Source organism: Corvus moneduloides, unplaced genomic scaffold (genome assembly GCF_009650955.1).
Source record: "Corvus moneduloides isolate bCorMon1 unplaced genomic scaffold, bCorMon1.pri scaffold_94_arrow_ctg1, whole genome shotgun sequence".
Lineage (NCBI taxonomy): Eukaryota > Metazoa > Chordata > Aves > Passeriformes > Corvidae > Corvus > Corvus moneduloides.
The window spans coordinates 135,855-161,496 of NW_022436938.1; the positions used below are offsets into that span (position 1 = coordinate 135,855).

General features: G+C 63.3%; 2 protein-coding genes and 1 long non-coding RNA gene across 7 annotated transcripts in view; all 3 read left to right on the top strand.

Annotated features, from left to right (window-relative positions):
* LOC116439058 (chromodomain-helicase-DNA-binding protein 3-like) overlaps nt 1-24,673 on the top strand; it is a gene marked incomplete at its 5' end in the record, with an annotated part of 59,939 nt that extends 35,266 nt beyond the window's left edge. Inside the window, 12 exons of the mRNA XM_032098132.1 lie at nt 2,773-2,917; nt 8,412-8,574; nt 10,008-10,120; nt 10,877-11,012; nt 11,953-12,051; nt 12,624-12,737; nt 12,855-12,963; nt 16,874-17,006; nt 18,966-19,161; nt 20,844-21,007; nt 23,785-23,914; nt 24,547-24,673. Of these exons, the coding sequence (XP_031954023.1) occupies nt 2,773-2,917; nt 8,412-8,574; nt 10,008-10,120; nt 10,877-11,012; nt 11,953-12,051; nt 12,624-12,737; nt 12,855-12,963; nt 16,874-17,006; nt 18,966-19,161; nt 20,844-21,007; nt 23,785-23,914; nt 24,547-24,647 (1,603 nt within the window). The remainder of the gene's footprint in view (nt 1-2,772; nt 2,918-8,411; nt 8,575-10,007; nt 10,121-10,876; nt 11,013-11,952; nt 12,052-12,623; nt 12,738-12,854; nt 12,964-16,873; nt 17,007-18,965; nt 19,162-20,843; nt 21,008-23,784; nt 23,915-24,546) is intronic.
* On the top strand, nt 14,467-16,854 carry LOC116439068. Of its 5 annotated transcripts, none has more exons than XR_004238030.1 (3): nt 14,467-14,556; nt 14,627-16,613; nt 16,708-16,854. It is a non-coding gene; the product is annotated as an uncharacterized LOC116439068 (long non-coding RNA). The 5 variants fall into 5 exon arrangements; XR_004238033.1 differs by having other exon boundaries at nt 14,627-16,559; XR_004238032.1 differs by having other exon boundaries at nt 14,627-16,535; nt 16,638-16,854.
* Nucleotides 21,164-23,777, top strand: LOC116439062. The gene is made up of 2 exons (XM_032098137.1): nt 21,164-23,410; nt 23,454-23,777. Exons 1-2 carry the CDS (start codon nt 21,184-21,186, stop codon nt 23,489-23,491), a joined length of 2,265 nt encoding a protein of 754 aa, XP_031954028.1. The 5' UTR covers nt 21,164-21,183; the 3' UTR covers nt 23,492-23,777.
* Nucleotides 24,674-25,642: the final 969 nt, after the last annotated feature.

Below are 25,642 nucleotides of genomic sequence, written 5' to 3' on the forward strand. Positions count from 1 at the left end.
ATCCTCGTGGTGTCCCCATGTCCCTGTTGTCCCCCTGTTGTCCCCCCGCTGTCCCCGCTGTCCCCGTGCCACGTGATGAGCCCTTACTCAGCCGAGCGCCGTCGCTGTCGGAGTTCCTGGGGAGCGGACGAGGCCGTGTCCCCCTCAGCCCGACGCAGAGCCACCCCCGGGGACGTCCCCGTGTCCCCTCGGGGGGCCGGGTCTGGCTCAGGGGACGCCAGAGCGGTGGCAGGTCCCCGCCGTGACCGGCACAGCCCCAACGGGCGCCGTGACGAGGGGACGGGCTGATGGTGCGGGGACGTCGGGGACCTTTGGGGACATTGGGGACACCAGGGACATCAGGGACACTTGAGGACACCAGGGACATTTGGGGACATCGGGGACGCTTGCGGACATTGGGGACATCAGGGACATTGGGGACACCAGGGACATTGGGGACATCTGGGGACACTTGGAGACACCAGGGACATTGGGGGCACCTGCGGACACCGGGGACATTTGAGGACACCGGGGACACCAGGGACATTGGGGACACTGGGGACACTTGGGGACATCAGGGACATTGAGGGCACCAGGGACGCCAGGGACTTTTGGGGACATTTGGGGACACTGGGGACATCCTGGACACCTGGGGACACCAGGGACATTGGGGACACCAGGGACACCTGGAGATGGGAACAGTGGAGACCTCGGGGACAAAGTCCTTGGAGATGGGGACACTGGGGACAAGGACAGCGATGGGGACAATGGGGACACCGGAGGATAGGGCAGAGACCCAGGGACCTGGGGACAGGATCTGTGGGGACGGGGACCCTGGGGACAAGGGACCATGAGGACGAGGACACGGGGAGCAAGGGACCATGGGGATGCGATCTATGGGGACAGGGGACACTGGGGACAGGTTCTATGGGGACGGGGGACCCTGGAGATGAGATCTATGGGGACAGGGGACACTGGGGACAGGAGCCGTGGGGACAGGGGACACTGGGGATGAGATCTATGGGGACAAGGGACACTGGAGATAAGATTTATGGGGACAAGGGACACTGGGGATGAGATCTATGGGGACAGGGGACACTGGGGACAGATTCTGTGGGGACAGGGGACCCTGGGGACAGGTTCTATGGGGACGGGGGACCCTGGAGATGAGATCTATGGGGACAGGGACCCTGGGGACAGGGGATCTATGGGGATAGGGGACACTGGGGACAGGTTCTATGGGGACAGGGACCCTGGGGACAGGAGATCTATGAGGACAGGGGACACTGGGGACAGGATCTGTGGGGACGGGGCTGCTGGGGCGGTGGCAGCGGGCGGTGGCAGCGGGCGGTGGCAGCGGTTGGTGGCAGTGGGCAGTGGCAGCGGGCGGTGGCAGCGGTGGCAGCAGGAGGTGGCAGTGGACGGTGGCAGCGCTTGGTGGCAGCGGGAGGTGGCAGTGGTTGGTGGCAGCGGGCGGTGGCAGCGGGCGGTGGTGGCAGCAGGCGGTGGCAGCGGGCGGTGGCAGCGGGCGGTGGCAGCAGGCGGTGGCAGCGGGTGGTGGTGGCAGCAGGCGGTGGCAGCGGTTGGTGGCAGCGGTGGCAGCGGGCGGTGGCAGCGGGCGGTGGCAGCGGGCGGTGGCAGCGGGAGGTGGCAGTGGGCGGTGGCAGCGGGCGGTGGTGGCAGTGGGCGGTGGCAGCGGTGGCAGCGGGCGGTGGCAGTGGGTGGTGGCAGCGGTGGCAGCGGGCGGTGGTGGCAGTGGGTGGTGGCAGCGGTGGCAGCGGGAGGTGGCAGCGGGCGGTGGCAGCGGGCGGTGGTGGCAGCGGGCGGTGGCAGTGGGCGGTGGCAGCGGGAGGTGGCAGTGGGAGGTGGCAGCGGGAGGTGGCAGCGGTGGCAGCGGGAGGTGGCAGCGGGAGGTGGCAGCGGGAGGTGGCAGCGGGAGGTGGCAGCGGTTGGTGGCAGTGGGAGGTGGCAGCGGGCGGTGGCAGTGGGAGGTGGCAGCGGGAGGTGGCAGCGGGAGGTGGCAGTGGGAGGTGGCAGTGGGTGGTGGCAGCGGGAGGTGGCAGCGGGAGGTGGCAGTGGGAGGTGGCAGTGGGTGGTGGCAGTGGGTGGTGGTGGCAGAGGGAGGTGGCAGCGGGCGGTGGCAGCGGGCGGTGGCAGTGGGAGGTGGCAGCGGGAGGTGGCAGCGGGAGGTGGCAGCGGGAGGTGGCAGTGGGAGGTGGCAGTGGGTGGTGGTGGCAGCGGGAGGTGGCAGCGGGAGGTGGCAGTGGGAGGTGGCAGCGGGCGGTGGCAGTGGGTGGTGGTGGCAGCGGGAGGTGGCAGCGGTTGGTGCCAGTGGGAGGTGGCAGCGGGCGGTGGCAGCGGGCGGTGGCAGCGGGCGGTGGCAGTGGGAGGTGGCAGTGGGAGGTGGCAGCGGGCGGTGGCAGTGGGTGGTGGTGGCAGCGGGAGGTGGCAGCGGTTGGTGCCAGCGGGCGGTGGCAGCGGGCGGTGGCAGCGGGTGGTGGCAGCGGGCGGTGGTGGCAGCGGGCGGTGGTGGCAGCGGGCGGTGGCAGCGGGCGGTGGCAGCGGGCGGTGGCAGCGGTGGCAGCGGGCGGTGGCAGCGGTTGGTGGCAGCGGGCGGTGGCAGTGGGTGGTGGCAGTGGTGGCAGCGGTTGGTGGCAGTGGGAGGTGCCAGCGGGAGGTGGCAGCGGGCGGTGGTGGCAGCGGTTGGTGGCAGCGGGCGGTGGCAGCGGGCGGTGGCAGTGGGCGGTGGCAGCGGGTGGTGGCAGCGGGCGGTGGCCCTGGCGCTGTCCCCAGGGCCTACGTGTCCCTGTTCATGCGCCACCTGTGCGAGCCGGGCGCCGACGGCTCCGAGACGTTCGCGGACGGCGTCCCCCGCGAGGGGCTGTCCCGGCAGCAGGTGCTGACCCGCATCGGCGTCATGTCCCTCGTCAAGAAAAAGGTACCGGCGCGCCTGGGGACATCCTGGGGACATCCTGGGGACATCCTGGGGACATCCTGGGATAGCTGGGGACATCCTGGGGACAGCCCTGGGCACATCCTGGGGACATCCTGGGATAGCTGGGGACGTCCTGGGGACATCCTGGAGACATCCTGGGATATCTGGGGACATCCTGGGGACATCCTGGGGACAGCCCTGGGCACATCCTGGGGACATCCTGGGATAGCTGGGGACGTCCTGGGGACATCCTGGAGACATCCTGGGATATCTGGGGACATCCTGGGGGCATCCTGGGGACAGCCCCGGGCACCTGGGGATACCCAGGGACATCCTGGGGACATCCTGGGGACAGCCCTGGACACATCCTGGGGACATCCTGGGATAGCTGGGGACGTCCTGGGGACATCCTGGAGACATCCTGGGATATCTGGGGACATCCTGGGGACAGCCCTGGACACCTGGGGACATCCTGGGGACATCCTGGGGACAGCCCCGGGCACCTGGGGATACCCAGGGACATCCTGGGGACATCCTGGGATACCTGGGGACATCCTGGGGACACCCTGGGCACATCCTGGGGACATCCTGGGATAGCTGGGGACATCCTGGGGACAGCCCTGGGCACATCCTGGGGACATCCTGGGATAGCTGGGGACGTCCTGGGGACATCCTGGGGACAGCCCCGGGCACCTGGGGATACCCAGGGACATCCTGGGGACAGCCCTGGGCACCTGGGGATACCCAGGGACATCCTGGGGACACCCAGGGACATCCTGGGGACATCCTGGGGACAGCCCTGGGCACCTGGGGATACCCAGGGACATCCTGGGGACATCCTGGGGACAGCCCCGGGCACCTGGGGATACCTGGGGACATCCGGGGGACAGCCCCGGGCACCTGGGGATCCCCCCCTACCTGGGCATCTGGGGACACTGGAGGACATCCTGGGGACACCCAGGGACATCCTGGGGACATCCAGGGACACCTGGGGACATCCTGGGACATCCTGGGTCCCTTTTGGGGTGCCCCTGACCCCCTCACCCCTTCCCCGGGTGCAGGAGTTCGAGCACAGCAACGGGCGCTGGTCCCTGCCCGAGCGGGGCCCTGGGGGGGTTTTTGGGGTCTCTTTTGGGGTCACCTTGGTGTATTTTTTTGGGGGCTCCCCAGGGAGGTTTCTGGGGTCCCTTTTGGGGATTTCGGGGTCACCTTGGTGTATTTTTTTGGGGGCTCCCCAGGGAGGTTTCTGGGGTCTCTTTTGGGGATTTTGGGGTCACCTTGATGGAATTTTTGGGGGCTCCCCAGGGAAGTTTCTGGGGTCTCTTTTGGGGTCACCTTGGTGTATTTTTTTGAGGGCTCCTCAGGGAGGTTTCTGGGGTCTCTTTTGGGGTCACCTTGGTGGATTTTTTGGGGGCTCCCCAGGGAAGTTTCTGGGGTCCCTTTTGGGGATTTTGGGGTCACCTTGGTGGATTTCTTTGGGGGCTCCGCAGGGAGGTTTCTGGGGTCCTTTTTGGGGTTTTTGGGGTCACCTTGGTGGATTTTTTGAGGGCTCCCCAGGGAGGTTTCTGGGGTCCCTTTTGGGGTCACCTTGGTGGATTTTTTGGGGGCTCCCCAGGGAAGTTTCTGGGGTCTCTTTTGGGGTCACCTTGGTGTATTTTTTTGGGGGCTCCCCAGGGAGCTTTCTGGGGTCCCTTTTGGGGTTTTTGGGGTCACCTTGGTGGATTTTTTGAGGGCTCCCCAGGGAGGTTTCTGAGGTCCTTTTTGGGGTTTTTGGGGTCACCTTGGTGGATTTTTTGGGGGCTCCCCAGGGAGGTTTCTGGGGTCCTTTTTGGGGTTTTTGGGGTCACCTTGGTGGATTTTTTGGGGGCTCCCCAGGGAGGTTTCTGGGGTCCTTTTTGGGGTTTTTGGGGTCACCTTGGTGGATTTTTTTGGGGGCTCCCCAGGGAGATTTCTGGGGTCTCTTTTGGGGATTTCGGGGTCACCTTGGTGGATTTTTTGGGGGCTCCCCAGGGAGGTTTCTGGGGTCCTTTTTGGGGTTTTTGGGGTCACCTTGGTGGATTTTTTGGGGGCTCCCCAGGGAAGTTTCTGGGGTCTCTTTTGGGGATTTCGGGGTCACCTTGGTGGATTTTTTGGGGGCTCCCCAGGGAGGTTTCTGGGGTCTCTTTTGGGGGTTTTGGGGTCACCTTGGTGGATTTTTTGGGGGCTCCTCAGGGAAGTTTCTGGGGTCTCTTTTGGGGATTTTGGGGTCACCTTGGTGGATTTCTTTGGGGGCTCCCCAGGGAGGTTTCTGGGGTCTCTTTTGGGGTTTTTGGGGTCACCTTGGTGGATTTTTTGGGGGCTCCCCAGGGAGGTTTCTGGGGTCCTTTTTGGGGTTTTTGGGGTCACCTTGGTGGATTTTTTGGGGGCTCCCCAGGGAGGTTTCTGGGGTCTCTTTTGGGGTTTTTGGGGTCACCTTGGTGGATTTTTTTGAGGGCTCCCCAGGGAGGTTTCTGGGGTCCTTTTTGGGGTTTTTGGGGTCACCTTGGTGGTTTTTTTGGGGGCTCCCCAGGGAGGTTTCTGGGGTCCCTTTTGGGGTCACCTTGGTGGATTTTTTGGGGGCTCCCCAGGGAGGTTTCTGGGGTCCTTTTTGGGGATTTTGGGGTCACCTTGGTGGATTTTTTTGGGGGCTCCCCAGGGAGCTTTCTGGGGTCCCTTTTGGGGATTTCGGGGTCACCTTGGTGGATTTTTTTGGGGGCTCCTCAGGGAAGATTCTGGGGTCCCTTTTGGGGTCACCTTGGTGGATTTTTTGGGGGCTCCCCAGGGAGGTTTCTGGGGTCCCTTTTGGGGTCACCTTGGTGGATTTTTTGAGGGCTCCCCAGGGAAGTTTCTGGGGTCTCTTTTGGGGATTTTGGGGTCACCTTGGTGGATTTTTTTGGGGGCTCCTCAGGGAGGTTTCTGGGGTCCCTTTTGGGGTTTTTGGGGTCACCTTGGTGGATTTTTTTGGGGGCTCCTCAGGGAGGTTTCTGGGGTCCCTTTTGGGGTCACCTTGGTGAATTTTTTTGGGGGCTCCTCAGGGAGGTTTCTGGGGTCCCTTTTAGGGTCACCTTGGTGGATTTTTTGGGGGCTCCCCAGGGAGGTTTCTGGGGTCCCTTTTGGGGTCGCCTTGGTGGATTTTTTTGGGGGCTCCCCAGGGAGGTTTCTGGGGTCCCTTTTGGGGTCACCTTGGTGGATTTTTTGGGGGCTCCCCAGGGAGGTTTCTGGGGTCCCTTTTGGGGTCACCTTGGTGGATTTTTTGGGGGCTCCCCATGGAGGTTTCTGGGGTCTCTTTTGGGGGTTTTGGGGTCACCTTGGTGGATTTTTTGGGGGCTCCCCAGGGAAGTTTCTGGCGTCCCTTTTGGGGATTTTAGGGTCACCTTGGTGGATTTTTTTGGGGGCTCCTCAGGGAGGTTTCTGGGGTCCTTTTTGGGGTTTTTGGGGTCACCTTGGTGGATTTTTTTGGGGGCTCCTCAGGGAGGTTTCTGGGGTCTCTTTTGGGGTCACCTTGGTGGATTTTTTGGGGGCTCCCCAGGGAGGTTTCTGGGGTCTCTTTTGGGGGTTTTGGGGTCACCTTGGTGGATTTTTTGGGGGCTCCCCAGGGAAGTTTCTGGCGTCCCTTTTGGGGATTTTAGGGTCACCTTGGTGGATTTTTTTGGGGGCTCCTCAGGGAAGTTTCTGGGGTCTCTTTTGGGGATTTTGGGGTCACCTTGGTGGATTTTTTTGGGGGCTCCCCAGGGAAGTTTCTGGGGTCTCTTTTGGGGATTTTGGGGTCACCTTGGTGGATTTTTTTGAGGGCTCCCCAGGGAGGTTTCTGGGGTCCTTTTTGGGGATTTTGGGGTCACCTTGGTGGATTTCTTTGGGGGCTCCCCAGGGAGGTTTCTGGGGTCTCTTTTGGGGGTTTTGGGGTCACCTTGGTGGATTTTTTGGGGGCTCCCCAGGGAGGTTTCTGGGGTCTCTTTTGGGGATTTCGGGGTCACCTTGGTGGATTTCTTTGGGGGCTCCCCAGGGAGGTTTCTGGGGTCTCTTTTGGGGGTTTTGGGGTCACCTTGGTGGATTTTTTTGAGGGCTCCCCAGGGAGGTTTCTGGGGTCCCTTTTGGGGTTTTTGGGGTCACCTTGGTGGATTTTTTTGGGGGCTCCCCAGGGAAGTTTCTGGGGTCTCTTTTGGGGTCACCTTGGTGGATTTTTTTGGGGGCTCCCCAGGGAGGTTTCTGGGGTCCTTTTTGGGGTTTTTGGGGTCACCTTGGTGGATTTTTTGGGGGCTCCCCAGGGAGGTTTCTGGGGTCCTTTTTGGGGTTTTTGGGGTCACCTTGGTGGATTTTTTTGGGGGCTCCTCAGGGAGGTTTCTGGGGTCCCTTTTGGGGTCACCTTGGTGGATTTTTTGGGGGCTCCCCAGGGAGGTTTCTGGGGTCCCTTTTGGGGTTTTTGGGGTCACCTTGGTGGATTTTTTTGGGGGCTCCCCAGGGAGGTTTCTGGGGTCCTTTTTGGGGTTTTTGGGGTCACCTTGATGGAATTTTTGGGGGCTCCCCAGGGAAGTTTCTGGGGTCTCTTTTGGGGTCACCTTGGTGTATTTTTTTGGGGGCTCCTCAGGGAGGTTTCTGGGGTCCTTTTTGGGGTCACCTTGGTGGATTTTTTTGGGGGCTCCCCAGGGAGGTTTCTGGGGTCCTTTTTGGGGTTTTTGGGGTCACCTTGGTGGATTTTTTGGGGGCTCCCCAGGGAAGTTTCTGGGGTCCCTTTTGGGGTTTTTGGGGTCACCTTGGTGTATTTTTTGGGGGCTCCCCAGGGAAGTTTCTGGGGTCCCTTTTGGGGTTTTTGGGGTCACCTTGGTGTATTTTTTGGGGGCTCCCCAGGGAGGTTTCTGGGGTCCTTTTTGGGGTTTTTGGGGTCACCTTGGTGTATTTTTTGGGGGCTCCCCAGGGAGGTTTCTGGGGTCCTTTTTGGGGTTTTTGGGGTCACCTTGATGGAATTTTTGGGGGCTCCCCAGGGAGGTTTCTGGGGTCCTTTTTGGGGTTTTTGGGGTCACCTTGGTGTATTTTTTGGGGGCTCCCCAGGGAGGTTTCTGGGGTCCTTTTTGGGGTTTTTGGGGTCACCTTGATGGAATTTTTGGGGGCTCCCCAGGGAAGTTTCTGGGGTCTCTTTTGGGGTCACCTTGGTGGATTTTTTTGGGGGCTCCCCAGGGAGGTTTCTGGGGTCCCTTTTGGGGTCACCTTGGTGGATTTTTTGGGGGCTCCTCAGGGAAGTTTCTGGGGTCCCTTTTGGGGTCACCTTGGTGGATTTTTTGGGGGCTCCCCAGGGAGGTTTCTGGGGTCCTTTTTGAGGTTTTTGGGGTCACCTTGGTGGATTTTTTGGGGGCTCCCCAGGGAGGTTTCTGGGGTCCCTTTTGGGGTCACCTTGGTGGATTTTTTGGGGGCTCCTCAGGGAAGTTTCTGGGGTCCCTTTTGGGGTTTTTTGGGGTGCCCCTGACCCCCTTTACCCCTTCGCCAGGTGCAGGAGTTCGAGCACATCAACGGGCGCTGGTCCCTGCCCGAGCTGGCTCCGGAGCCCAGCGCCGACTCCAAGCGCTCGTCCCGCGCCTCCTCCCCCGCCAAGACCGGCCCCCCCAGCCCCGAGCAGAGCGGCCCCCCCAGCCCCGGCCCCCCCACACCCGGTACCGGACACGGCTGGGGACACCGTGGGGACATCGGGGGGACACCAGGGGGACGGGGTGGGGACGGGATGGGGACACCGTGGGGACACGATGGGGACAGGGTGGGGATTGGGGTGGAGCAGGGGACACGGGGGATGAGAGGGGGAATGGGGACAGAGGGACAGGGTGGGGACAGAGGGACAGGGGATGGGGACAGGGACAGGATGGGACAGGGACAGGATGGGGACGGGATGGGGACAGAGGGACAGGGGATGGGGACAGGGACAGGATGGGGACAGGGACAGGGGATGGGGACAGGGACAGGATGGGGACAGAGGGACAGGGGATGGGGACAGGGACAGGATGGGACAGGGACAGGATGGGGACAGGGATGGGGACAGAGGGACAGGGGATGGGGAAAGGGACGGGATGGGGACGGGGACAGGATGGGAGAGGGACAAGATGGGGACAGAGGGACAGGGGATGGGGACAGGGGATGGGGACAGGGACAGGATGGGACAGGGACAGGATGGGGACAGGGGATGGAGATAGTGCCAGGGGATGGGGGCAGGATGGGGACAGAGGGACAGGGGGTGGGGACAGGGACAGGGGATGGGGACAGGATGGGGACACCATGGGGACAGGATGGGGATGGGGTGGGGATTGGGGTGGAGCAGGGGACACAGGGGATGAAAGGGGGAATGGGGACAGGGGACAGGGTGGGGACAGAGGGACAGGGGATGGGGACAGGATGGGGACAGGGACAAGATGGGGACAGAGGGACAGGGGATGGGGACAGGATGGGGACAGGGACGGGATGGGGACAGGGAGACAGGGGATGGGGACAGGATGGGGACAAGATGGGGACAGAGGGACAGGGGATGGGGACGGGGACAGGATGGGACAGGGACAGGATGGGGACGGGATGGGGACAGAGGGACAGGGGATGGAGACAGGGACAGGATGGGGACAGAAGGATGGGGACAGAGGGACAGGGGATGGGGACAGGGACAGGATGGGGACAAGATGGGGACAGAAGGACAGAGGATGGGGACAGGATGGGGAGAGAAGGATGGGGGTTGGGGACAGGATGGGGACAGAGGGACAGGGGATGGGGACGGGATGGGGACAGGATGGGGATTGGGGTGGAGGGGGGGACATGGGGACATGGGATGGAAAGAGGGACAGGGACAGGATGGGGACAGAGGGGTGGGATGGAGATGGGGACATGGGGACAGGACGTGAGGACAGGGTGGGGACAAGGGAGGGCAATGGGGAAAGGGGTCAGGATGGGTTGGGGACATGGGGGACAAGATGGGGACAGAGGGACAAGGGATTGGGGAGGATTCAGGAGCCGGGGTGGGAACAGGGGACAGGGGAGGGACAGCCAGGGGACAATGGGGCCAGAATAGGGACAGGATGGGGACCGACGGCCTGATGTCCCCTGTCCCCAGCCACGCCGGCGCCCAGCGAGCGCGGGGACGGGCCAGGGCCACCCCCGGACAGGGACGACGGTGACACCAGGGACGAGAAGGAGCCCAAAGGGCCCGAGAAGATGGAGACAGATGTGAGTGACGGGGCTGTCCCCAAGCCTGTCCCCAGCCCTGTCCCCATTTGTGTCCTTCCTGTCCCCAGCCCTGTCCCTGTCCCCAGCCCTGTCCCCATTTGTGTCCTTCCTGTCCCCAGCCCTGTCCCCCATCATGTCCCCAACCCTGTCCCCATTTGTGTCCTTCCTGTCCCCAGCCCTGTCCCCATTTGTGTCCTTCCTGTCCCCAACCCTATCCCAATTTGTGCCCTTTCTGTCCCCATTTGTGTCCTTTCTGTCCCCAGCCCTGTCCCTGTCCCCAGCCCTGTCCCCATTTGTGTCCTTCCTGTCCCCAGCCCTGTCCCTGACCCCAACCCTGTCCCCATTTGTGTCCTTCCTGTCCCCAACCCTGTCCCCATTTGTGTCCTTCCTGTCCCCATTTGTGTCCTTCCTGTCCCCAGCCCTGTCCCCCATCATGTCCCCAACCCTGTCCCCATTTGTGTCCTTCCTGTCCCCAGCCCTGTCCCCCATCATGTCCCCAGCCCTGTCCCTGTCCCCAATCCTGTCCCCATTTGTGTCCTTCCTGTCCCCAACCCTATCCCAATTTGTGCCCTTTCTGTCCCCTTTTGTGTCCTTTCTGTCCCCAGCCCTGTCCCCCATCATGTCCCCAACCCTGTTCCTGTCCCCAGCCCTGTCCCTGACCCCAAAGCTGTCCTCCCCCTCCTGTCCCCGTCCCCTGCCGCTGTCCCCATGTCCCCTCGGGGACACGCGGCGGTGACGCCCCTGCCTCTCCCGCAGCCTCCTGTCCCCGAGGCGCCGCCGTCCCCGGGCGATGGCAGCGAGGCCGAGGGGCCGCGCAAGGGCGACGATGAGGAGGGGCCCGGCCACAGGGACCCCGAGGCTGAAGGGGTCCCAGCCCGTGAGGAGCGGCCAGGTGAGACCCCCCCAGATCCTGGGAAACCCCAAATCTCAGAAACCCCAAATTCCTGGAAGCCCCAAATCCCAAAAATGCTCAATCCAGGAACACCAAACCCCTGAAACCCCAAACCCCAGAAACGCCGAACCTGTGAAAACCCCAAACCCAGGAGCCCGAAACTCCAAACCCAGGAACCCCAGACCCCGAGAACCCCAAACCTCGAGAACCCCAAACCCCAGCAAACCCCAAACCCAGGAGCCCCAAACCCCTGAAACCCAAACCCCTGAAACCCCAAACCCCTGAAACCCCAAACCCCTGAAACCCCAAACCAGGAACCCCAAACCCCAGCAAACCCCAAATCCCAGAAACCCCAAATCCCCGGAACCCCAAACCCAGAAACCCCAAATCCCAGAAACCCCAAACCCCAGGAACCCCAGACCCGGGAACCCCAAACCCCTGAAACCCCAAACTCCTGAAACCCCAAACCAGGAACCCCAAACCCCAGCAAACCCCAAATCCCAGAAACTCCAAATCCCTGAAACCCCAAACCCGGAACCCCAAACCCAGAAACCCCAAATCCCAGAAACCCCAAACCCCAGGAACCCCAAACCCGGGAACCCCAAACCCCTGAAACCCCAAACTCCTGAAACTCCAAACCAGAAACCCCAAACCAGAAACCCCAAACCCCTGAAACCCCAAACCCCAGGAACCCCAAACCCCAGGAACCCCAAACCCAGGAACCCCAAACCCCTGAAACCCCAAACTCCAGAAACCCCAAACCCCAAACCCGGGAACCCCAAACCCGGGAACCCCAAACCCAGGAACCCCAAACCCCTGAAACCCCAAACCCCAAACCCCGGGAACCCCAAACCCCTGAAACCCCAAACCCCTGAAACCCCAAACCCCTGAAACCCCAAACCAGGAACCCCAAACCCCAATCCCCGCTCCCGCCCCGCAGGCGCCGAGGCTGAGAAGGGCCTGGGGGTGGAGAAAGGGGACGAGAAACCCCCCGAGGAGGAGCCCAAGGACCGCCCGGGGGACCCCGACCCCAAAAGAGGTGCGGGGGGCGGGGCTTAACCGGGGGCGGGGCTTAACCGGGGGCGGGGTTTAAACGGGGGAGGGGCTTAACAGGGAGGGGCTTAAATGGGGGCGGGGCTTAACCGGGGAGGGGCTTAACGGGGGCGGGGCTTAAACAGGGGAGTGGCTTAAACGGGGCGGGGCTTAACCCAGAGTGGGCGTGGCTTGGGGGGTTGAAGGTGGCGCTGACCCCTCCCCACGTGTGTCCCCCTCTTCAGGGGGCGTGGCCTAAGCCAGAGGGGGGCGGGGCTTAACCCGACCCTCATCTCATTGCCACTCAATAGCTTATGGGGGTGGGGGGACGTGGGGGAATTTTGGGGGGTCCAAGGGGGGGTCAAACTTGTCACTGACCCCCCCCCATGAGTGTCCTCTCCTCAGGGGGCGTGGCCTAATCCAGAGGGGGCGGGGCTTAACCCTTATCTCATTGACTGATGCCTGGGAAAGCTTCCTGCTTATCAGTGGGGGTTGGGAGGGTCCAAGGAGGGCTGAGGGGGGGGTCAAACGTGTCCTTGACCTCCCCCCCCCCCCCAAACGTGTCCCCTCCCCCCACAGAGGAGGTGAAGGCCGAGAAGGAGCCCAGGCCGGACCCCCGGCCCAACGGCCGGCGGGACGACAAAGCCGAGAAGCCGCGGTTCATGTTCAACATCGCCGACGGCGGCTTCACGGGTGAGGGGGGGACACTGGCGTGGGGGGGACGACACCGGTGGGGGGGACACCGGGGGGGACGCAGAGGGGACACGCGGCCCCGGCAGGGTCCGGCTGAGGCGCTGCCGTCGCCCCCAGAGCTGCACACGCTGTGGCAGAACGAGGAGCGCGCCGCCATCTCCTCGGGGAAGCTCAACGAGATCTGGCACCGGCGCCACGACTACTGGCTGCTGGCCGGCATCGTCCTGTATCCTTCGGGGGTTCGGGGTGTCCCTGCGGGAATTGGGGTGTCCCTGGGGCTGGGGGGCTGACAGCGTGGTGAGGGTGACGCTATGGTGAGGGTGACACCACGGTGCTGCTGGCCGGCATCGTCCTGTATCCTTCAGGAATTTGGGGTGTCCCCGTGGGAATTGGGTTGTCCCCGTGGGAATTTGGGGTGTCCCCGTGGGAATTGGGGTGTCCCTGCAGGAATTTGGGGTGTCCCTGCAGGAATCTGGGGTGTCCCGATGGGAATTCGGGGTGTCCCCATGGGAATTTGGGGTGTCCCCACAGGAGCTCGGGGTGTCCCCAGGTCTGAGAGGGTGACCCCACGGCGAGGGTGACCCAGGGGTGGGTGACGTGTGCAGTGGTGACAGTGGTGACAGTGATGGTGGTGACAGTGGTGACAGTGATGGTGGTGACAGTGGTGATGGTGACACTGGGGACGCTTCCCAGGGGGAGGAGGTGGTGCCGGCGATGTGGTGACACCGTGGCCTGAAGGCCGGGCTGAGGGTGGCAGTGGTGACGCGGTGACACCGTGACGGTGACAGTCCCCAGCGCGCTGCCGTGGCTCCGTGCGCCGAGTGGGAGTGACCCGGGAGGGGACGGGGGGGACGCTGGGGACAGGGTGACACCGCGAGGGCGCCGTGGGCACGGTGACGTGGTGGCAGCGACGTGGCGATGGTGATGCGGGGACGTTGTGGCGGTGACACGGGGACAGTCCTTGGTGGCTCTGTGCACTGAGTGGCGATGGGGACATCGGGGCTTGGGTGGCACGGTGACAGCGATGGTGGCACGGTGACAGTGATGGTGACACAGTGATAGTGATGGTGGCACAGTGACAGCGATGGTGACACGGTGACAGCGATGGTGGCACGGTGACAGTGATGGTGACACAGTGATAGTGATGGTGGCACAGTGACAGCGATGGTGACACGGTGACAGCGATGGTGGCACGGTGACAGTGATGGTGACACAGTGATAGTGATGGTGGCACAGTGACAGCGATGGTGACACGGTGACAGCGATGGTGGCACGGTGACAGTGATGGTGACACAGTGATAGTGATGGTGGCACAGTGATGGTGATGGTGGCACGGTGACAGCGATGGTGGCACGGTGACAGTGATGGTGACACAGTGATAGTGATGGTGGCACAGTGACAGCGATGGTGGCACGGTGACAGTGATGGTGACAAGGTCACAGCAATGGTGACAGCGATGGTGGCACGGTGACAGTGATGGTGACACAGTGATAGTGATGGTGACACAGTGATGGTGATGGTGGCACGGTGACAGCGATGGTGGCACGGTGACAGTGATGGTGGCACAGTGATAGTGATGGTGACACAGTGATAGTGATGGTGGCACGGTGACAGCGATGGTGGCACGGTGACAGTGATGGTGACACAGTGATAGTGATGGTGGCACAGTGACAGCGATGGTGGCACGGTGACAGTGATGGCGACACGGTGACAGCAATGGTGACAGTGATGGCGACACGGTGACAGCAATGGTGGCACGGTGACAGTGATGGTGACATGGGGACAGTGATGGTGGCACGGTGACAGCGATGGTGGCATGGTGACAGTGATGGTGACACTGATGGTGGCACAGTGACACTGATGGTGACACGGTGACTGATGGTGACAAGGTGACAGCGATGGTGGCACGGTGACAGTGATGGTGGCATATGACACTGATGGTGACATGGTGACAGTGACGGTGGCACGGTGACAGTGATGGTGGCATGGTGACAGCGGTGGTGGCACGGTGACAGTGATGGTGACACGCTGACAGTGATGGTGACACGGTGACAGCGCTGTGGTGACTTGGTGATGGTGACACTGCGGTGACAGTGATGTGGTGGTGACGGCGATGCGGTGACCTGCGGGGGGTCGGGGACAAGGTGACACGGGCGCGGTGACGACGGTGACACGGTGATGAGTTGGTGGTGACACAGCAGGGGTGACAAGGGACACAGAGCCACGGCTCCGTGTGCTGGATACGGGGGACGCTGGGGACGGGGTGAAGTGGTGGCAGGGTGACACGGTGAGAGGGTGCCATGGTGACAGGGTGGCACAGTGAGAGGGTGACACAGTGACAGGGTGCCATGGTGGCAGGGTGGCACAGTGACAGGGTGACACAGTGAGAGGGTGACAGGGTGCCATGGTGGCAGGGTGGCACAGTGACACGGTGACGGTGCCATGGTGACAGGGTGCCACGGTGACAGTGCCATGGTGCCAGGGTGCCACGGGTACACGGTGACAGTGACATGGTGCCATGGTGCCAGGGTGACAGGATGCCACATGTACATGGTGACAGTGACATGGTGACAGGGTGCCACGGGTACATGGTGCCACAGTGACACAGTGCCATGGTGCCAGGGTGACAGGATGCCACACGTACATGGTGACAGTGACATGGTGACAGGGTGCCACGGGTACACGGTGAGACGGTGACAGTGACACAGTGACATGGTGCCGTGGTGACAGGGTGATGTGGTGACACGGTGACAGAGTGCCACGGTGCCACGGTGCCAGGGTGCCACGGGTACACAGTGACACGATGACAGTGTGACAGGTACATGGTGCCAGGGTGCCAGGGTGATGTGGTGACACGGTGCCAGAGTGACAGGGTGCCACGGGTACACAGTGACACAGTGACAGGGTGCCACGGGTACATGGTGCCAGGGTGACAGGGTGATGTGGTGACACGGTGCCAGAGTGACAGGGTGCCATGGTGACAGGGTGACAGGTACATGGTGCCAGGGTGACAGGGTGATGTGGTGACACGGTGCCAGAGTGACAGGGTGCCACGGGTACACAGTGACACAGTGACAGGGTGCCACGGGTACATGGTGCCAGGGTGACAGGGTGATGTGGTGACACGGTGCCAGAGTGACAGGGTGCCATGGTGACAGGGTGACAGGTACATGGTGCCAGGGTGACAGGGTGATGTGGTGACACGGTGCCAGAGTGACAGGGTGCCATGGTGACAGGGTGACAGGTACATGGTGCCAGGGTGACAGGGTGATGTGGTGACACGGTGCCAGAGTGACAGGGTGCCACGGGTACACAGTGACATAGTGACAGGGTGCCACGGGTACATGGTGCCAGGGTGACAGGGTGATGTGGTGCCACGGTGACATGGTGACATGGTTACAGTGACAGGGTGATGTGGTGCCATGGTGCCAGGGTGCCACAGGTACACGGTGACACAGTGCCAGGGTGACAGGGTGATGTGGTGACACGGTGACAAGGTGCCATGGGTACATGGGTACATGGTGACAGTGACATGGTGCCAGGGTGCCACGGGTACACGGTGACAGTGACACAGTGACAGGGTGCCAGGGTGACGGGGTGATGTGGTGCCATGGTGCCAGGGTGCCACAGGTACACGGTGACAGTGCCAGGGTGCCACGGGTACACGGTGACAGTGCCACAGGTACATGGTGACAGTGCCAGGGTGCCATGGTGCCAAGGTGCCACGGGTACACGGTGCCAGGGTGCCACGGGTACACGGTGACAGTGCCAGGGTGCCATGGTGCCAGGGTGCCACGGGTACACGGTGCCAGGGTGCCACGGGTACACGGTGACAGTGCCAGGGTGCCAGGGTGCCGTGGTGCCAGGGTGCCACGGGTACACGGTGCCAGGGTGCCACAGGTACATGGTGACAGTGACAGGGTGCCGTGGTGCCAGGGTGCCACGGGTACACGGTGCCAGGGTGCCACAGGTACATGGTGACAGTGACACGGTGCCAGGGTGCCACGGGTACACGGTGACGGTGCCAGGGTGCCAGGGTGCCAGGGTGCCACGGGTACACGGTGACAGTGCCAGGGTGCCAGGGTGCCGTGGTGCCAGGGTGCCACGGGTACACGGTGCCAGTCCTTAGCGCGCAGCCACGGCTACGCGCGCTGGACCGACATCCAGAACGACGGCGCCTTCGGGGTCATCAACGAACCCTTCAAGGGCGAAGCCTCCAAAGGGAACTTCCTGGAGATGAAGAACAAGTTCCTCGCACGCCGCTTCAAGGTCAGCGCCCGCCGCGGCACGGGGGTGGCGGACAGGGTGGCACGGGGGTGGCACGGGGGTGGAGGAGAGGGTGGCACGGGGGTGGCGGAGAGGGTGGCATGGGGGTGGCACGGAGGTGACGGTGTGGGTGGCACGGGGGTGACAGGGTGGGTGGCACGAGGGTGGTGGTGAGGGTGGCACGGGGGTGACAGTGAGGGTGGCACGGGGGTGACGGCGAGGGTGGCACGGGGGTGGCACAGAGGTGACGGTGTGGGTGGCACGGGGGTGACAGCGAGGGTGGCACGGGCGTGGCACAGAGGTGACAGTGTGAGTGGCACAGGGGTGACAGGGTGGGTGGCACGGGGGTGGTGGTGAGGGTGGCACAGGGGTGACAGTGAGGGTGGCACGGGGGTGACAGGAGGGTGACACTGAGCGTGGCACGGGGGTGACAGTGTGAGTGGCATGGGGGTGGCACAGGGGTGGCATGAGGGTGGCGGTGAGGGTGGCACGGGGGTGGCATGGGGGTGACGGTGAGGGTGGCACAAGGGTGACGGTGAGGGTGGCATGGGGGTGGCACAGAGGTGACAGTATGGGTGGCACAGGGGTGACAGGGTGGCAGTGAGGGTGGCACAGGGGTGAGGGTGACACGGTGGCGGTAAGGGTGGCACGAAGGTGACACTGAGGGTGGCACGGGGGTGGCACAGAGGGGACAGTATGGGTGGCACAGGGGTGACAGTGAAGGTGGCAGTGAGGGTGGCACGGGGTGAGCGTGACATGGGGGTGGCACAGAGGTGAGAGTGTGGGTGGCACAGAGGTGACGGTGAGGGTGGCAGGAGGGTGACAGGGTGACACGGGGGTGACAGTGAGGGTGGCAGGAGGGTGGCACAGAGGTGACACTGAGGGTGACAGGGTGGCACGGGGGTGACACTGAGGGTGGCACAGAGGGGACACTGAGGGTGGCAGGAGGGTGGCACGTGCACGGGGATCTGCACGAGGGGCGGCCTTGCACGAGGGGCTGGGAAGGGCGGGAAGGAGGCCGAGGGTGCTCGGACACACCTGGGTGGGTGCTCCAGGTGTTGGGTGACATCAGGGTTGGGTGCTCGGACACCTGGACACCCCAGATGTTGATGATGTCAGGGCTGGACCCCTCAACACCTGGGTCCTCCAGATGTTGGGCAACATCAGAATTGGACACATGAACACCTGAGTCCTCCAGATGTTGATGATGTCAGGGCTGGACCCCTCAACACCTGGGTCCTCCAGATGTTGGGCAGCATCAGAATTGGACACGTGAACACCTGGGTCCTCCAGATGTTGATGATGTCAGGGCTGGACCCCTCAACACCTGGACCCTTCAGATGTTGGGCAACATCAGAATTGGACACATGAACACCTGGGTCCTCCAGATGTTGATGATGTCAGGGCTGGACCCCTCAACACCTGGGTCCTCCAGATGTTGGGCAGCATCAGAATTGGACACGTGAACACCTGGGTCCTCCAGATGTTGATGATGTCAGGGCTGGACCCCTCAACACCTGGGTTCTCCAGATGTTGGGCAGCATCAGAATTGGACACATGAACACCTGAGTCCTCCAGATGTTGATGATGTCAGGGCTGGACCCCTCAACACCTGGACCCTTCAGATGTTGGGCAGCATCAGAATTGGACACATGAACACCTGGGTCCTCCAGATGTTGATGATGTCAGGGCCAGACCCCCAACCCCTCAGTCCTCCAGATGTTGATGAGATCAGGGCTGGACCCCCCAACACCTGGGTCCTCCAGATGTTGATGAGATCAGGGCCAGACCCCCCAACACCTGGACCCTCCAGCTGTCGATGAAGTCAGGGTTGTACCACGTGGACCCCTGACCCCCTCCAGCTGTTGCCTTCACCCAAACCCGACCCCCTCCAGCTGTTGCCTGACCCCCTCCCCCCCCCCCTCCCGCGCCCCCTTTAACCCCTTCCCCGCCGCCCCGCAGCTGCTGGAGCAGGCGCTGGTGATCGAGGAGCAGCTGCGCCGCGCCGCCTACCTGAACATGACGCAGGACCCCAGCCACCCCGCCATGGCCCTCAACACGCGCTTCGCCGAGGTCGAGTGCCTGGCCGAGAGCCACCAGCACTTGTCCAAGGAGTCGCTGGCGGGCAACAAGCCCGCGAACGCCGTCCTGCACAAGGGTAAGAGGCGGGGGGGCCGGCGCGCCCGGCGCGGACGCCCCGTGTAGCGCCTCGCACCTCTGTACGCGTCCAGCAACCATTAAAGAGGGGTTCTGCTCCCAACCGCCGCCTCCCGGTGTATCCTTGCTCTGCGTGTGCTTTCTGGGGGCCTGGGGCACGCCGGGGAGGGGCCGCGAGCTGCCCGCGGGTGTTTTTTTTTTGGGGTGCGAGTAAAGTCGGAGTAAAGCCGGAGTAAAGCCGGAGTAAGGCCGGGCGCGGATTGAGGGGCTCCCGGGGCTGTGGCTTTGGCGCTGAGGTGTCGCTGCTGAGTATCTGTGGTGTAAACCTGGAGTATGTCCCTAGTGCCGTCCTGTGTGTATCTCTGGAGTAGTTCATGCCTCGATTCCCCTCCTTCCCTCCCTCCCCTCCCTTCCCCACCCCGGGGGTGTTTTTGCGGAGTATCCCCCGAGTATCCCCGCGGGTGGAGTGGCCGCGGTGCATGCCGGGAGTAAGGCTGGAGTAGCGCCGGTGTCTGCATGCGCCGGAGCGCCCCCGGTGTAAGCCCGGAGTATCCCCGGTGTGTTTAATGCCAGGGGTATCCCCAGAGGAAGCGAGGAGTAGCGCTGGGCCCTGGCGCCTGTGGCAGGAGTAACCCCAGAGTAGGGGATGAGGCTGCCCCGAGTAGCTCTGGTGTGGCTGTGGAGGATCCCTGGTGTGTCCCAGGTCTTTAGTGTGGCCGAGGAGTAAACCCGGAGTATCTGAGGAGCAGGCCCAGAGTATCTCTGGAGTACCCGGGTAGATACTCAAAGTAACCCCAGAGTATCTCTGGAGTACCTGAAGAGGTACTCAAAGTAACCCCAGAGTATCTCCAGAGTACCCAATGAGATACTCAGAGTAACCCCGGAGTATCTCCAGAGTACCTGAGGAAATACTCAACCCCAGAGTATCTCCGGAGTACCCGAGGAGATACTCAAAGTAACCCCGGAGTATCTCCAGAGTACCCGAGGAGGTACTCAGAGTAACCCCGGAGTATCTCCGGAGTACCCGAGGAGATACTCAAAGTAACCCCGGAGTATCTCCGGAGTACCCGAGGAGGTACTCAGAGTAACCCCGGAGTATCTCCGGAGTACCCGAGGAGATACTCAAAGTAACCCTGGAGTATCTCCGGAGTACCCGAGGAGGTACTCAGAGTAATCCCGGAGTATCTCCAGAGTACTTGAGGAGACACTCAGAGTAACCCTGGAGTATCTCCACAGTGAGTGAGGCATACCCTGAGTAACCCCGGAGTAAACCCAGAGTAACTCCAGAGTACACCCAGAGCAAGCCAGGAGGTTCCCCCAGAGTAACTCCGGAGCACCCCCCGAGTACTCCCATCCTACTCCAAGCCCCCCTCCCCTCCCCAAGCATGCACCACTCCCCCCACTCAGGTGCAGCCCCCGAGTAAGCTCTGAGCATCCCCTGAGTACCTCCCAGGCTCCTCCCTCTCCCCCTCCCCACTCCCCATTCTCATGTGAGTATCTCCCACCCACCCCCCCCTCCCCGTGTTCCATTAGTAACCCGGGAGTAACCCATGAGTAACCCGTGAGTAACCCGTGAGTAACCTGTGAGTAAGCTGCGAGGAGGTGCGGGACGGCCCCCCGGCGCTGACGGGCCCCCCCCGCCCCTGTTTTTCTCTCTCTGTCCCCCCCTGGCCCCGCTGGCAGTGCTGAACCAGCTGGAGGAGCTGCTGAGTGACATGAAGGCGGACGTGACGCGCCTGCCGGCCACCCTGTCCCGCATCCCCCCCATCGCCGCCCGCCTCCAGATGTCCGAGCGCAGCATCCTCAGCCGCCTGGCCAGCAAGGGCACCGAGAGCCACCCCCCGCCCGTAAGTCGCCCCCCGAACACGCCCCGGGCACGTGGCCGCTCTGTGCTGGGATGTGGCCGCTCTGTGCTGGGATATGGCCAGTCTGTGCTGGGATGTGGCCACTCTGTGCTGGGATGTGGCCAGTCTGTGCTAGGATGTGGCCACTCTGTGCTGGGATGTGGCCGCTCTGTGCTGGGATGTGGCCAGTCTGTGCTGGGATGTGGCCACTCTGTGCTGGGATGTGGCCAGTCTGTTCTGGGATGTGGCCACTCTGTGCTGGGATGTGGCCGCTCTGTTCTGGGATGTGGCCAGTCTGTTCTGGGATGTGGCCACTCTGTGCTGGGATGTGGCCAGTCTGTTCTGGGATGTGGCCACTCTGTTCTGGGATGTGGCCGCTCTGTGCTGGGATGTGGCCAATCTGTGCTGGGATGTGGCCACTCTGTTCTGGGATGTGGCCGCTCTGTTCTGGGATGTGGCCAGTCTGTTCTGGGATGTGGCCACTCTGTGCTGGGATGTGGCCGCTCTGTGCTGGGATGTGGCCGCTCTGTGCTGGGATGTGGCCGCTCTGTTCTGGGATGTGGCCAGTCTGTGCTGGGATGTGGCCGCTCTGTTCTGGGATGTGGCCGCTCTGTTCTGGGATGTGGCCAGTCTGTTCTGGGATGTGGCCACTCTGTGCTGGGATGTGGCCGCTCTGTGCTGGGATGTGGCCAATCTGTGCTGGGATGTGGCCGCTCTGTTCTGGGATGTGGCCGCTCTGTTCTGGGATGTGGCCAGTCTGTTCTGGGATGTGGCCACTCTGTGCTGGGATGTGGCCGCTCTGTGCTGGGATGTGGCCGCTCTGTGCTGGGATGTGGCCGCTCTGTTCTGGGATGTGGCCAGTCTGTGCTGGGATGTGGCCGCTCTGTTCTGGGATGTGGCCAGTCTGTTCTGGGATGTGGCCACTCTGTGCTGGGATGTGGCCGCTCTGTGCTGGGATGTGGCCAATCTGTGCTGGGATGTGGCCACTCTGTGCTGGGATGTGGCCGCTCTGTTCTGGGATGTGGCCAGTCTGTGCTGGGATGTGGCCACTCTGTGCTGGGATGTGGCCGCTCTGTGCTGGGATGTGGCTGCTCTGTGCTGGGATGTGGCCAGTCTGTGCTGGGATGTGGCCGCTCTGTTCTGGGATGTGGCCGCTCTGTGCTGGGATGTGGCCAGTCTGTTCTGGGATGTGGCCACTCTGTGCTGGGATGTGGCCGCTCTGTGCTGGGATGTGGCTGCTCTGTGCTGGGATGTGGCCAGTCTGTGCTGGGATGTGGCCGCTCTGTGCTGGGATGTGGCCGCTCTGTTCTGGGATGTGGCCACTCTGTTCTGGGATGTGGCCGCTCTGTGCTGGGATGTGGCTGCTCTGTGCTGGGATGTGGCCAATCTGTGCTGGGATGTGGCCGCTCTGTGCTGGGATGTGGCCAGTCTGTGCTGGGATGTGGCCGCTCTGTTCTGGGATGTGGCCGCTCTGTGCTGGGATGTGGCCAATCTGTGCTGGGATGTGGCCACTCTGTGCTGGGATGTGGCCGCTCTGTGCTGGGATGTGGCCAGTCTGTTCTGGGATGTGGCCAGTCTGTTCTGGGATGTGGCCACTCTGTTCTGGGATGTGGCCGCTCTGTGCTGGGATGTGGCCGCTCTGTTCTGGGATGTGGCCGCTCTGTTCTGGGATGTGGCTGCTCTGTGCTGGGATGTGGCCAGTCTGTTCTGGGATGTGGCCGCTCTGTGCTGGGATGTGGCCGCTCTGTGCTGGGATGTGGCCGCTCTGTTCTGGGATGTGGCCGCTCTGTGCTGGGATGTGGCCAGTCTGTGCTGGGATGTGGCCAGTCTGTGCTGGGATGTGGCCACTCTGTTCTGGGACGTGGCCGCTCTGTGCTGGGACGTGGCCGCTCTGTGCTGGGATGTGGCTGCTCTGTCCTGGGATGTGGTCACTCTGCCCCAGGGCATGGTCACTCTGTCCTGGGGACGTGGCCACTCTGTCCTGGGGTATGGCCATTGTCCTGGGATTTGGCCACTCTGCCCCGGGATATGGCCGCTCTGTCCTGGGGCATGGCCACTCTGACCCAGGATGTGGCCACTCTGTCCTGGGGCATGGCCACTCTGTCCTGGGGCAGGGCCACTCTGACCTGGTATGTGGCCACTCTGTCCTGGGGCATGGCCACTCTGTCCTGGGGCAGGGCCACTCTGACCCGGGATGTGGCCACTCTGTCCTGGGGACACTGTCCACCTGTGCTGGGATGGCCACTCTGCCCCAGGACATGGCCACTCTGTCCTGGGATATGACCACCCTGTCCTGGGGACATCCCCACCCTGCCCTAGGGCCGTGGCCAGTGTGTCCTGGGGACATCCCCACTACTTTGGGGACCAACCCCCTGCCTTGGGGACATCCCCACCCTGCCCCAGGACATGCCCACCCTGTCCTGAGGACGTGGCCACCCTGTCCCGGGACATGGCCACCCTGGCCTGGGGACATCCCCCCTGCCCTGAGGACATTTCCCACCGCTCGGGGACATCCCTCACCTGTGCTGGGACATCCACTCTGCCTTGGGGACATCCCTTGGGGACATCCCTTGGGGACATCCCCCTGCTACTCAGGGACCTTCCACAGCCACCTTGGGGACATCCCCCCCACCCTGGGGACACCCCCCCCACCCTGGGGACACCCCTCAGCTCGGGGACACCCCTCACCCTGGGGACACCCCTCAGCTCGGGGACACCCCTCAGCTCGGGGGAGGTTCTGGTGGCAGCGGGAGGTGACAGCGGTGTCCCCTTGTCCCCAGACCTTCCCGCCGGGGCCCTACGCCACCCCCCCGAGCTACGGGGGCACCTTCGGGACCCCCCCGGCCGGAGCCCTCCCCCCCCCCGGGGGAGCCAACTACAGCCAGATGCCACCGGGCTCCTTCATCTCCGGTGAGGGTCCCCAGAGACGGGGACACGGGGGGGGCCGAAAAATGGGGGACACTGGGGGGGCCAAAAACCTGGGGACATTGGGGGGGTCCCTGAAATGGGGACATGGGGGGGGCCAAAAACCTGGGGACATTGGGGGGGTCCCGAAATGGGGACATTGGGGGGGAACCCAATAATGGGGGACATTGGGGGGAGGTCCCTGAAATGGGGACATTCGGGGGGTCCCGAAACCTGGGGACATTGAGGGGGGAGCCCAAAAATGGGGACATTGGGGGTTCCCCAAAACCTGGGGACATTGGGGGGGAACCCAATAATGGGGGACATTGGGGGGGTTCCCCAAAACCTGGGGACATTGGGGGTGGTCCCTAAAATCGGAACATTGAGGGGGGGGGGGAGCCCAAAAATGGGGGACATTGGGGGGTCCCCAAAACCTGGGGACAAAGGGGGGGGGAGCCCAAAAATGGGGACATGGGGTGGGGGGGAGGGCTCTGGTCCGTGGGTGGGGGGGGTCCCTGGGTGGGACATCCTTGGGGTGTCCCCGTGGGTGTCACCTCACCGGGGGAGAGGGGGGGGTCCCTGGGGTGTCCCCGGGGGTCTCCGTGCCCCCTCCCGACCCCCCCCCCGTGCCCCCCCAGCCGCCAACGGGCCCCCGGTGCTGGTGAAGCGGGAGCGCGAGGCCGAAGGGCTGGAGAAGAAGGAGCCGCGGGGGGGGGAGGTGATCTGCATCGACGACTGAGATCAAGGGGGGCCCTGGGGGGGCCCCCCCCCGCCCGGGGACCCCCCCCCGACCCCCCCACCCCCCATTGCCAGAAACGCCCGAATTCACCCCAAATCCGGCGGAGGGGGTGGGGGGGGGTGGGGGAGGGGCAGCGCCCCGGGGTGGGGGTGGGGGCGTTTTTTTTTTTTTTTTGGTGGGGGGGGTGTTGGGGTTGGGGTTGGTGGGGGGGGGGGGGGGGGCGAGGACCACTGCGATTATAAATATGAATATATAAATATGAATATATCCCCGGGCGGGGGGGGTCCCCAGCCGGGCCCCGCGGGGTCCCCTCGGGGGTCCCCAGGGCCCCCCCACCCCCCCCCCTCGCCCCTCTTCCCCCCCCCCCCCCCCGGGCTCGGGCTCTTGTTTAACCGCAGCGAATAAATCCCGGATCCTTGGCTACGGCACCCGGCTCCGAACTGGCCTGGGGGGGCTCGGGACAGGGGGACAGGGACGGGGGGGGGACAGAGGGACAAGGGGACAGGGGGAGAGGGGACAGGGGACGGGACAGGGACAGGGGAGAGGGGAGGGGACAGGTGGAGAGCGACAGGGACAGGGGAGAGGGGACAGGGACAGGGGACAGGGGGAGGGACAGCGGGAGAGGGGATACGGGGACAGGGGGACAGGGGGAGAGGGGACAGGGACAAGGGGACAGGGGGAGGGAGAGGGGAACGAGGAGAGGGACAGAGGGGACAGGGACAGGGGGAGAAGGGACACGGGGACAGGGGGATTGGACAGGGACAGGGGGAGAGGGGACAAGGGAGAGGGAGAGGGGACAGGGACAAGGGGACAGGGGACGGGGAGAGGGGGACAGGGAATGGGGACGGGGACAGGGACAGGGGGACAAGGGGGACAAGGGACAGACAGGGGAGAGAGGACAAGGGACAGGGGGAGGGACAGGGGGACAGGAAGAGGGGACAGAGACGGGACGGGGACGGGGAGAGGGGACACGGGGAGGGGACAGGGACATGGGG

Bases quoted from the DNA above. Each gene is read 5' to 3' on its own strand.
- LOC116439062 (XM_032098137.1), top strand. From the start codon at position 21,184: ATGTGGCCAGTCTGTGCTGGGATGTGGCCACTCTGTGCTGGGATGTGG. The intron at 23,411-23,453 runs ATGCCCACCCTG...CTGTCCCGGGAC, and splicing joins TCCCCACCCTGCCCCAGGAC to ATGGCCACCCTGGCCTGGGG.